Source organism: Pezoporus flaviventris, unplaced genomic scaffold (genome assembly GCF_033815535.1).
Source record: "Pezoporus flaviventris isolate CSIRO_AGI_PZ_B2104156 unplaced genomic scaffold, CSIRO_AGI_Pfla_v1 ptg000079l, whole genome shotgun sequence".
NCBI lineage: Eukaryota > Metazoa > Chordata > Aves > Psittaciformes > Psittacidae > Pezoporus > Pezoporus flaviventris.
In genome coordinates this window covers 4,290,885-4,303,587 of record NW_026892627.1, presented here as the reverse complement: position 1 = coordinate 4,303,587, position 12,703 = coordinate 4,290,885, and the positions used below count along the sequence as shown (strand labels likewise).

At 40.8% G+C, this 12,703-nt stretch overlaps 1 protein-coding gene across 3 annotated transcripts in view; it reads right to left on the bottom strand.

The window, feature by feature from the left end:
* Positions 1–12,703, bottom strand: part of CRHR2 (corticotropin releasing hormone receptor 2) — a 152,259-nt gene that overhangs the window by 59,867 nt on the left and 79,689 nt on the right. For all 3 annotated transcript variants that reach the window (XM_061474285.1, XM_061474287.1, XM_061474288.1), the window contains one exon: positions 5,195–5,280. In XM_061474285.1, the coding sequence (XP_061330269.1) occupies positions 5,195–5,280 (86 nt within the window). Of the gene's footprint in view, positions 1–5,194; positions 5,281–12,703 lie in introns of those variants that run through there.

Below are 12,703 nucleotides of genomic sequence, written 5' to 3'. Positions count from 1 at the left end.
GATCTTTCCCCACTTTGGGATGTTGTCCTCCTTTAGAAGAATGAGACCTTTGAAAACTAACCACATAAAATTGTGGTTTCTTTTTTTTTCTTTTCCTAATAATTTCCCTTAACATTTTATTCCAGTCAATGGAATTTATCAGTGAATGAATATTTGGATGAAACTACCACCAGCAGCTGTAGTTAATTTGTTCCATTGTTCTGTGAAGATAGCATCTTCCAGCACTTTGCCAGAGAGCAAGCAAGTGCTCTTGGAATAATTTCTGTGATGAAACCCGCCTATATCTTCAGCACATGTGGTAATGTGCTGTTTCTGGACAGAACTCAACTACGCAAGGTATTTTTAAGTCTATTATAAAACCCCCTAAAATAAACTTTCCATGCACAGGCCTATTTTCTGAAGGAAAGAAAACAACCAAAAACCCCAAACAAAACAACAACTAAACCTACAAGATCTGAATTCCCCACTCAGTTCTGTTAAACCTTAAGTCACAGACACATCTAAAGAGGAAGTAAATATGCTTGACCTGATGTGCCTACATGAAACACAATGTTGTAATGTTCAGCTAGTGCCCTGGCAACCTGCTTTACTTCTTTATTTTCCCATCCAGGTCATAGAATCATAGAACGTCTCAGGTTGGAAGGGACCTACATAAGGAACATCGAGTCGAGTTCCCTGCTTCTCACAGGACTACTAAAACTAAACCATATGACTAAGAGTGTCATCCAGAATTGCTCACATAGTGCCAGAAATCTTCTGGAGGATGACAATGTTTCTCCCAGGCTAAAGAGCCTGCTCTTTGAATCTGACCCTTGAGCTCCCTCCTTTGGCTCCTAACCACTATTTCAACTTCACTCAAATTTTAAGAAGGTATGGTTCACAACACAAGAAAATGAATGGGAAAATAATATAATCAAGCTCCCCTTTGACACACTGATGCTGAAGGAAAAACAGACACAACTTTCATTTTTTCCTTTGCTGGCACTAACAAGGTTTCCTGAAGGCAGACTCAAATACCACAGAAACAAGAACTGCCTCAATGCCTCTGAAAAACTAAGCTGTCAGGGCGGCAAGATCACTTTCCACCAGCCTACGTGCAATCTGCATCTCTGGTAGAACTGGAGACAACACCTTCAGGGCTGAAAAACACATGCCCAGAATCAGTCATGTGGTGGCCAAAGCCCAGTTCATGTAAACTACTTGCATAACTCTGTCTCACCCTCTTGAAGACCAATACATTTGAAATGATAACAAGCTTCTACTGTCACACAATATTACTTTGCTTTCAGGAAGGTGTATCACTTCACTAAAATGTAGGTTTAAATCCTATTCAAGCTTAGGAGGAGGGTCATTACATTAGAAAGCAGATAGAAAAGCAGTAATAACCTTACTCTTGGACCACGGCAGGACACATCACTGAAGTCCTCCTCCATGCATGACAATCGTGTAGTATCAGACAGCACAGAGTTATCTTCCAGCCAGCTTCTACCAGGTAAACTGAGGAAGCCCAGCCTTATGTTTTTACCTGCACCAGCTTTGAAAATCTAAAGCACACTGGGCTCCCTACAGCCAGATTTCAGGCTAATGATGGAGTCAACCTGCCTAGAGGACTTCTTCCCTTTGCTTTGGCTAGGACATGACTGTTCACCTGTCTAAACCTAATCAGCCAGTTATTTGAGCTAATAACCACATAATGACAGCACTCTTAGCTCTCCAGATGACATGGATCTTCCTCCTTTTAACAGAACTTCCTGACAGGTCCTGCCAGTGTTTACAGGTCATGCCTTCCTGTGAGGCTCTGCACTCCATTTCCAGATCAGTCACTTCAGATTAGATTTCTTCCTGTTGTCAGAATGATCTCACCACCAGAAGAGTTTAAAAGCACCATATCTCTCTCCAAAGATTTTCAGAAGCAACTGGGAACTATCTTTGTCACCCAGGATTCCTCTGAGTTCACTGCTTTCCTGCTCCTTGCCAGCTGGAAGCTGGCTATCTGTGGCTAATGTGACTGTGCTCCTAAGTAGGATACATTAACTTAAGCCCAGCGTGGTGCTAACTCAGCTACACAGCTTGAAGCCACCTCAGAGCATTAGGAGAACCAAATTCATATACAGATGCCACAGACCACATAGACAAGACCAAAAAACCTAATTTATAGCTCTTTTTGGAGGCTAAGATACATTTGTTACTGCCTGAGACTTCTCCTTCTAAAAAGAATGCAGATTTGTGCCAGATGCAGTAAAGGCTCCTTTGACACGGGAGCTTGCAGGCTGCATAGAAGCCTTCCATTTGTCATACATTATGCAATCAAACAGCAAGTTGGATTAAAATGATTTCTGTAACTGATTCCAGTACCTGGAGAAGAAGCTAACTGGTTGTTCAGAGGATGGGATTCAGCCTGGCATTAGGACACCTACATTTGGGTATCTACCCAATATCTGAACTAATAGGTGAAGCAAAGGCTAGAAATAGTTACATACACAGAGGCACCTATTGCCCTTTGAAGTGCACTCAGGAGACTGTGCTTCTTAGTTGGTCCTTGTGACTGACCTCCAGTCGCTGCTGCTGCTGAAGGACACAGGTATTCCAGAAGGCCTGTGTCATACCTGCCAGATGCACAGAGACATACACTAGGGCATTTTAAACCACGCTGTCTAGCTACATTCCTAGCCAAAGTCGGAATCTAGGGCGAAAGCAGTCCCAGAGCATGGCTTTATCAGCTACTGCCACAGGTCTTCACCACAAGAAAAGCAATGATGTGCTAATGTAACACAGTGAATGCATGTTACAGGACCTTATGTCCCCCAAGACTGACCCACCACTGAAAACTGAAATTTCCCTTGCTATATTACGTATGCTATGTGATAAACCATGTAGCCTTGGACATGGGGCTGGTCTTGAGAAGTCCTGTTCCTGTCCCAGGTATCAATCACTGCGTTTGAAGTCAAACCATGTAGTTTTTTAGCACTCTGCCTGTGAGTGCTAAAGAACTAAAAGCAGTGCTGTTTTCTGTTAAAAATAAACACAAAACACAGGGCATACCTCCTGGCTGATGCTTAGCATCTGCTAGGAACAGTCAATATATAACAATGGACCCACATGTGTGCTTGCATCTCACCTTTAATCAAAATGAAAGATTAGGAAATCTGGGAGGATTTTTCTTTTTCTGTCTCTTTTTTTTGGATCACAAAACAAGCCAAGTATTCATCCGTAACACCGAGCATTATGTAGAGATTTAAAAAATATTCACAAATATTAATATTTGCAAAGCTTGTTGCAAATCTTTAAACATGTAAGAAATTAGATTTTAAGCTTTTGCAAACAAGGGTGGGGGAACATCTGTACTTTTTACCTGCTTAAGGAACATGCTATTTAAAGAGTTTTAAGCTATCACCATAGCTGCAAAGTTTTTAAAAGGAAAACAGAGTAAAGGAACTAATCCTGTCCTCTAGTCACAACGCTTCTCCAGCCTCTTCAAATAAAACTCGTCTGTATTTGCTTGTGCAGAGATAGCAACTGTTCGGGTCGTGCAGACAAACACATAGAGACTGTCATTAAAACACAGTAGCATTTTCCTGAGCTGGTACAGCAGACTGCTACCATCAGGCTCAGGCTTCCCATACCAGTTAAAGCACATGAAAGATTTTCACCCATCTCTGGTCCCCATTCTCTAAATCAGCACTAGCTGCTATGCACACCCCATCTTGCTCATTCTTAAGAGGGTGGTTTCAGAAATGCACACCCATTTCAGTCAGAGATGGTCGGATACTATGGTCTGCTGTTTTGCTCAACCGCAACCACGTTTTCACTCCCCTTGCTTGTGCTGGCGCCAGCACTGCTGCAATAATTCATTAAGATAGCTTAGGGAATGGATACATCTGAAAAATGACCCATCAAAAAGTTTTTAATTCTATGTGGGAAAGAAATGTAAGGAGGGGCTGCACTGGGGTGGTCTCAACTTAGATCAGCTTAAATTGCCATGGGAGCCTCTCCACTATGCTATACCACCTTGAACATGTATCAGCCCCTCTGGATGGCAGTCACGTACTGGTACATTTTTTCTTACTTTCTAGAAGCCTCTAGTAATAGAGGGTGGGAGGTGGCCTACCACCAAATTACCTAGCCAGTGGGCATGAATAGGCCCTCCTCGGCAGCTGGTGTGTAGTTATCTGGTTTTCGATTCGCTTGTCAAAGCCCACATTCAGCAACAACATGGATCTTACAGGATGGATGCTGGGCCACAGCCAAAGCGCATCATTACTGCTTTGAGTACAGAACTAGTTCAGATAGTTCCCAAGTACTAAATCTGGATTAGCTCTGCAAGCAGCCTTCAGCAGGTAAGTCTTCCTCCTCTCCATTTGCAACTGGCATGGTACAACCCCAATGATAGAGTGAGTGTAATGAACCCCACAGCATAAACATGCCTGAGCTGCTGGGCTCCACCCTGGTTCTTAGAGGGGAAAGTCACTCCTGGCAGGGAGGTAGCACAGAGCCCATGTGTGCTTATGTCCCACCACAGCACTCTAAACCGGAGAAAGAGACCATGGCATGAGGGCTTGAAGGGAAGACTAACGTTCATGATGCCTCCAAGAAAAGCTAAGACATTTGACAAGAAAGGGACTTTGCATAATTGTTTCCAGCCTTTCTGAAGTAGCTTAAGCCTATATGCTAATTTAATTCTATAAAAGCCTATATAATGCAAGACTAGCTCAATCTTTTAACAGACATCTAGGACCTGAGCCTGTTTTTTATGTATTTTTCTGCTGCTGTGCTGTTACATATTTGCTGAAGGAAAAATGCTATTGAGATCTGGAGAGGCCAGTTGTTGATGAGACCTCAGAACTGGTACAGAGTGGAATCAGCTTTCAGTGCCAAAGAAGCTTTTGGTCTTATTATTACTAGCATTTACTGTAGCAGCTGTAGGCTTTGAACAAAGATAGGAGGTATCTGCATAAGCACACATCATCAGGGATAGAGTGTAATAAGGCACCATTTTTAAAAAAACATGTGAGTAGCTGATATGGAAAGAGGATAAGTGTTTTGCCTGAATTCACAGGGAGGATTTCTTTGCACAGATAGATAGAAATGGAATCAGCCTCAGAAATCCCAAATTAGTAGGTTAACCTTAAACTTAGCTTTGCATTCATGTATGCTGTGAAATGTCAATAAGAAGAATGAAGAGAAAAATACAGACCTTGTCATCCAGAATAGGCTCGCACTGAGAGTAGTTTATCTTGGAAGCCCATGTCCCATTGCCCAAGCATTCTCTGTAGGCATTTCCTGGTACAGACCAAAATAAAAGAGAGATGAACACTCTGTGCTGATCTTCAAACAGCCTAGCAATTTCATGGATTTAAGAAAATGTTAACAGAACAGATTATTCATGAGGCAAATCAACTTATCCCACCTCTGTGAGGATTAGAATAGCCTTCTGAGGAGAGCAGAAATAAAAGATGTAAACACATCTAGATACAACAAGTATTTAAGATACTTACTGATAATGTTTTCTTACAGCATATGGGTTCAGAAGACAGCAAAGCTGTGAGAATAATTTTGCAAGAGAAAGCTCAATGTGATAGGTTTTAAAAAGCAGTTAAATTTTGTATTAAAAATGAGCAGACATATTTAGGTCTTTAGTGCTCCATGTAGGTGAATGGTATGTGTATGGTAAAGTTACTGCTCTACTCCCCTCTCATTTATAAACTGTAACTATAAGAAACTCTCCTGGAAATACTGATTTTCTAGAGTCTTAATAGGCAACAACATTATGGGTAAAACTTCTGTGAAGAACCTGAAGGAGCAAGATAACCACACTGTCCAGCCCTGGGCAGGCAGGTGGGGAAGGCCACACAAGAATGTCTCTGGAAAGATTTCAGGAACTGATACACCTAGGTTAGGATGTGTTCACCTATTGTCTGTGAAAAACAAATCTCTTCCGATATTCTTCCTATGCGCCAGTTCTCCCAGAATATAAGTTACTTTACAAACTACTGTACTGAAGCAGAGGGATTTCACATCCAATTGCAATGTCATGCTGAGGAACTCTGGGAGCGGCATGTAGAAATACTTGGGGAGAGTATCCCAAGGAACTCAGAGAGAAAACCATGCAGCATTGCTGTACAAACTACCTTCCTGCACTCATCAAAAGTACATCTAATCCCAAGCAATAGGGTTACTTCCATGCTTATTTTGAACTGTATCTTAGAAACAAGAGAATTAAAACAGGAAATTCAGAAAGATCCCCAAAGGACACATACAAGCAACTTCCTAGTGAACTCTTCCTGATGTTCTTGCTGCCCTTTACCCAACTTCTTCTTGGGCCTTTGCCATGGTCATTCAGTGCTAGTTCAGCACCAATCATCAGGAAAATAGGATCCCAAATAAAAGCATCATATTGAATGTTTCTTAAAGTGCTGTTGACAACAACCTTTGAAAAAGGTAAAAGCAGTTTTGAAAAGGTGCTTTGTCTTGGGACACATGAAGGAAAGTCCACATGGAAAGTAACAAGTAACAGTTCACCTAGATGTTCCAGATTATACCATATCCATACAGATTGATGAATTTTATGTTGCTGTTGTCCATTTGCATTTTTTCGTTCTTTCTTTTTGGAGTGACAAGGCCAATGTAATAAAATAAAATGACTGGTAACATATCAACTACAGAAACTCATGCTAGATGTTAAGGACTTCAGTCTCCATTTCTGTCACTAGTTTACAAATTCACACATTTCCCTCTCTTTATTACTGGAAAATCAGGTATAAACTGCCATTTCCATGCTATTTTTCTCATGCAATTTTGCCCTGAAGGGTAAGCAGATGACTAGATTTCTTCCCTCATTGTTGTGTTAATTATTATTATTCAATATTTCAAGCTAAATATATGTCAGGACATCTTTTACTCTCTTTCTCTGAGAACAGGTCTGAATGGGATTCAGGTGGTTGGATATGAGCTCCATCCCCAAAAGCCCTTGTATTTGGCCCCTGCTTCTGGCCAGCACTGAAGATCTCTGTGCCAAATGGTTGCTGATTTTGGTCTCTGTAGCATATGTCTGACTCTCCAGACAGAGTGGGAAACTTTGGTGCTTAGTCATATGTTGAATGCCACTTCCAGAATAGTGATTATATGAAACTCTTATTTTATTCATTCTGACTCTTCCTTTCCCTCCCCATATCTTTCCAGCTCGGGTGTGGAGACTATAAACACAGTCAACACTTAAAATGTACAACTGGGACTACACCAGTACCTGAGAGGGAGAGGCGCATTAAATCAAGCACTTAGTTACCCATGTAAAAGGAAAATCACTCTTCTTTTTCTGATTTCTCTCTAGATGAGAAATCGACAGAAAGTAAAAATAGCTTGAAGTTGGGTGAAAGAGAGGGGGAGTGTCAAAACTAGGGAAACAAGACCCATTTGATACCAAAGCTCTCTTCAAAGAATTCTCGTAGTTGAGAAAGAAAGTAAATTTTAGGAGTGCTCCCCCTATCCACACTAACATTTTCCTCTGCTCTTTTCATTATTATGTCTATTTAGTACAGAAATGGAAGCATAACGTGTCCATGACTTCTGGAAAATCACCTGGCAGGACCATGGCAGAGCTGTGAACCATCACAAACCATGTATTTTACCTTATGATGCCCTGGTGCCTCTGTCATCTGCACCACATCTTCCTTGATCATTATAGCCTTCTTTTAAGAAAAAGATGTGCCTCGTGTTTATTACCCAGAACAAGTATTAGACAACAGATCATGATCAAAAAAGCAAGACCAAATTTCACTAATGCTATTCCTTTGCACCTCTATTTTGATATGTAACCTTTCCACTTAGGATACCAAAAGCCATAAAATGTGCCTCTGAGCTCTCCTTCAGGAATCCTATACAATGTGCACATCAAAGCAGTTATTTGAGAAACAGTGATCTGGGTTTACGAGCTGTCCCATCAGATCTCTTACATGGTGAACATGTGAACAAGAGGAGGATAAAAATTAAATTCTAAGTTTCTCTAGTCTAGAGTCTCCTCCAGTATCAGCCACTTCTTGGAAACAAAAGCAGCAAGTAGATCTGAGTTCTGGGAATGTCTCATTCCAAACATTAGTAATCACAAGTAATTTATAACCTAAAGCAAAGGTCTTCTTTCTTCCAAATGCCTTACAGAATTAGTTCTAGCAGCCACTTGGAACCAAGCTTCTGGTCATACTGAATATATTTTCACATATCTATTTTAACATAATACAGATATTTTACACAGTGCTTTAAAGAAGAATAATAGAATCATGATTTAGTGAGAGGGGTAATATCAGAGGGTAAGAGAGTCACTGCAGGCACTTGCAAGAACAGCTCTTGTTCATCCACAGATGAACCCCAAGGCATAGAGTAAGTTTAGCATTTCTTGAGCACATTGGGCCAATCACATATGCACTGGACAGAGGCTCGCTGCATTCAGAGACAGTCACAGAATCACAGAATACCAGGTTGGAAGGGACGTCAAGACACCTGGTCCAACCTTTCTAGGCAAAGCATGACCTAAACTAGATGTCCCTGCACCCTGTCCAGCTGCATCTTAAAAGTGTCCAGTGTTGGGGAACCTACCACTTCCAATGACAGATTGTTCTCAAAGTGAAAAATTTTAGTCTTGAGAAGGACAAGTCGCATCTGATATGTGCTGAACATCCTGTGTGTGGTTGTATATCTCTGCACAGAAGACCCCAGATAAATTAATGGCAACTTCAAATAATCTCCATATCCTTTTTCATAGCAGTGAACAGCTGCTTCATAGCATCCCTACTTACTGTTAAAGCAACACAGAGAAGATGAAGAAATAACAGACTGGACTCAGTGACAGGCTGAGTCATTGGAACATGCAGAGTTGTAGCAGTGATCAAAGCAGCAGAGGGATGCCAAAAAGATGACAGAGACATTGGTTTTATGAAAGACAGCAATAGAAGGTATATGTCCCCCCAGCTTCAGGGTATGTAAAGGAAGAGAAGAGGGAAACCAACAGCTGGTGATCTCACTAAGAGAATTCTATGATCTCTTTTGTGATTGAACATGCTGAAGAATATTCTTTCTCACATGGTTTTCCAATGAGAACAGGGCTTATTGTACTTTGTGTTAGAAGGATTCTTGCCCTTTGCTTTAAAGCACTGTGTGCAGAAAGAAACTGGATCAAGTTCAGCTTTTATTAACGACTGTCATGAAAAACAGAAAATGGAAGAGTCATGATGGAGAACTCCACTGTAGAAACAATGATCACCCAGGAAGAAAAGAACACTTACATGATCTTTCTAGGGCAACAATAGCTAGTAAGAGCTCCTAGCAGTATTTCTTTTCTTCCTAGATAAACAATAAAGAAAAAAAAGGTGACAATTTTCATTTTCTTAGACAAATGGCATACTGAAGAATTTAGTATACTTTCTATTCTTACACTTTCTCCTTCCTTACTGACTTTATTCTAAAGAACAAATATACAAATAGAGATTTTTGGTGGTTGTAACTTGTGGTTGTGCTGTGTGTGCACCTGCACTTGTATAATACAACTGTACCAGCAGATTTAATCTTGATGCAAGTGAACAGTAAGAAGTAGATGACTCATGATGATACAGGCAACACACAGCCATTATATACATAGATTTTGACACATCATCCACACTTCTATGCTTCAGTCTATGGCCTCTTCTTCGACTTTGAAAATGTTGATTCTCTTTTGTTGTAGATTGTTAGCAACATTTATGGCCCTTGACTGCTGCTTAACCATCAGCTCAGGGGACAGGCAAAGAGGTAATAGGGAACTCCCTGAATAGAAAGCAATATGCAGTAGGGCTCAGACTGTCACTCAGGTTGCTAGCTTCCAGAAAATGTATTTCATCCCCTCCAGGCCAGCCAGCATAACATATGCATTTTCATATTTCCTCTAAGGGCTGATTCAGTCATGCTAATCACAGTCATATGCTATCAATAAAGCAAATGACAGCAATGGCAGTATTCCCAGAGTCAAATGCAGCAATTAAGATCCTCTCAGACAGTGTACTGCACTGCTTTCCACTGCTGTCCCTGCTTCGTAGTGGCAGCTGCTGTGCCAGGTCTTAATTCTACAGCCAACATTTCAGCTCCATACACACAATATAGATGCACGTATACAGAAGTACCAACATTTGCAGTTCTCATGGGCTCTAAAATTATGAAAAAGGGATCTCCCTTTCTAAAAAAAACTTTGTATCACATCACAAAAAGGTAGGTAAAAGATCTGAGCATAACTCTAACAAAGGACTGGCAGGAACAGAACTGTGAAACCCTGTTCCTTACAACCAGCCACCCACAGCAAGAACAGGGACTCTTCGATGTATTAAGCTATTTTAAAAGCAATGCTTCCTGCAAAGCCCTAGTGAACAAGAGCGGTCCAACCCACTTCATAAAGTCTTTGTTATAAATCACTGTTCACTCTTAGCTTAAACAGTCCTTCAGAGTCCCTGCAGTGAGCAGAGAACTTACATCCCTGCAGATTTCACAGGGTCTTCAGAAATGACCTCCTGCTGGTAAGCGTTCAGGAATGAGTGGTGTGGTGAGGATACTGCAGGTAGCAAAACAGTGCCAAATCTCCTCAACTCCAGACTTTGGGAAAGGTGTGCCCAGCTCAGTCCATTTTCTTATGTCTCTTCTCTGAATAAAGCCAGAGAAACAATCAAATAACTATAGAAATGTTTCGCTCATATGTGCTTGCTTATATATACCCACATACATATACATACTACTATATCAAACTTGATCTTTTCTTAGTGGAGTATAATCATTTAAGAACAACTGAGAAAATCCAAGGTGGAGATCAAAAGTTCCTTGAACGGAGAAGAAAAATAGTGTTGCATTTATCTGAAAACTGAGCATGATATCAAAGCTCTGTCTGCTTGTCAGCAAACAAGATTATTAAGAAACCTCAGCATATCTGTTGTTCAGCATATCTGTTGTTTAAAGAAAGAGAAGCTTTATTTAAAAATAAATATTTTAATTATTTAAAAATAAAAAATTAATCTGGGATCGACCCAGATTTAGAATTGTATCCCCAAACACCTCATAAACCAATAATAATGGGTAACAATTTTGATCTGACATGGAAGGACATGAGAGAAGCTTGCAGAGGTTTTTTTGGTTCTTTTTGAAGGACTCTGCACGTTCAGGACAGCCGGTGTTTTATAAAGGGGGAGACATCCAAACTTTGTTTATAGCTTTGTCCATAACCCTCTTGAGCACCCCTGCCACTCAATACTGGTATCACAACACTAGCTCTAGGAAAACTTGCATAGACACAAGCAGTTTTTCACCAATAAGCTCAAGGACCTTTATCCCAGAACAGTAGTATGACTTTTGGCCATCTAAACTCACGCAATATTAATTCCTCCCCAACAAGAGGAGACTCGAGACTCATCTAAAAAGACCTCAGTGTTGTATCTAACCAGCAAATGAAGCAGCAACAGTCAATATTTGTGGTCCCAACTGATTTTTCTGCAACTTAGAACCCACTGAATTTAGATGACTGTGGTAAGCCTTAGTATTAGGTATAATTGACTGCTTCAAAACTGCAAGTGTTTTCATGAAAATTATACTTAAGGTACCAGTAACACCAGACAACAAAAGTACACACTAACACAGAGCAGTTACAAAAGCTGTACTAATAGGTGTACTGAAAACTGGCCAAATGGCAAGGTCCAGAGGGCCTGATGAGGCCACCTCTGAGAACTGTCTCCAGTTCTGGGATCCCCAGTAAAAGAGACACATGGACATACTGGAAAGAGCTTTGACAGATGGCCACATGGTGACTAAGGGACTGAAGCACCTCACATATGGGGAAAGGCTAAGATAGCTGGAAATGTTCAGCCTAGAGAACGAAAGGTTTAGGAGGTAATCTTATTAATGTATATAAATACCTGAAGGGAAAGTGCAAAAAGGATGTATCCACGCTCTTTTCAGTGGTGCCCAGTGACCAGAGGCCACAGGCACAAACTGGAACACAGGAGGTTCCATCTGGACCTCAGGAAACACATTTTTACTATGAAGGTGACAGCACTGGAACAGGTTGTTGAGGTAGGCTGTGGAGTCTCCATCCTTGGAGATATTTAAAAACCATCTGTACAGAATCCTGGGCAAGTGGCTCTAGGTGGCCCTTTCGCAGCAGGAGGCTTGGACTAGATGAACTCCAGCTCTCCCTTCCGACCTCAACCAACCTGCGATCTGTTATTAACAGGACACTATTATCCTCTGGAACAATTTTAAAACACATCTTAGATTCAGTGCTTTACATCAGTATGAGAGGTGAAACCTTGACCTTAATTTCATTTCTAATAGCAGATGATGTTGCATTTCCGAATAGAATATGCGAAGAAGAGTATTTGATGAGTGGTTTTCTTTTTTTTTAGTTTTTTTTAATTTTATTTTATTGACACTGTTGAAGAACATAAAGCCTTCCAGGTAGCGGTAACTCAATCTGTATAGATTGACCTGGTGGCAGGCTTGTGTTTAGTCAGTAAAAGTTCATTAAAAGCATGAAACAAACAAGAGACTGGAGCACAGGGTCAAGGTAAGCGGATGTAATTCTCAGCAGGAAGTTAACCACATCCTTCCAGTCATTAGGGGGTGAAAGATAACTCCAGACACTGCACAGATCTTGTCCTTGACAACTGGAACTAAGCTAGCTTTGAAAAGGATTTTAGTCATCTTG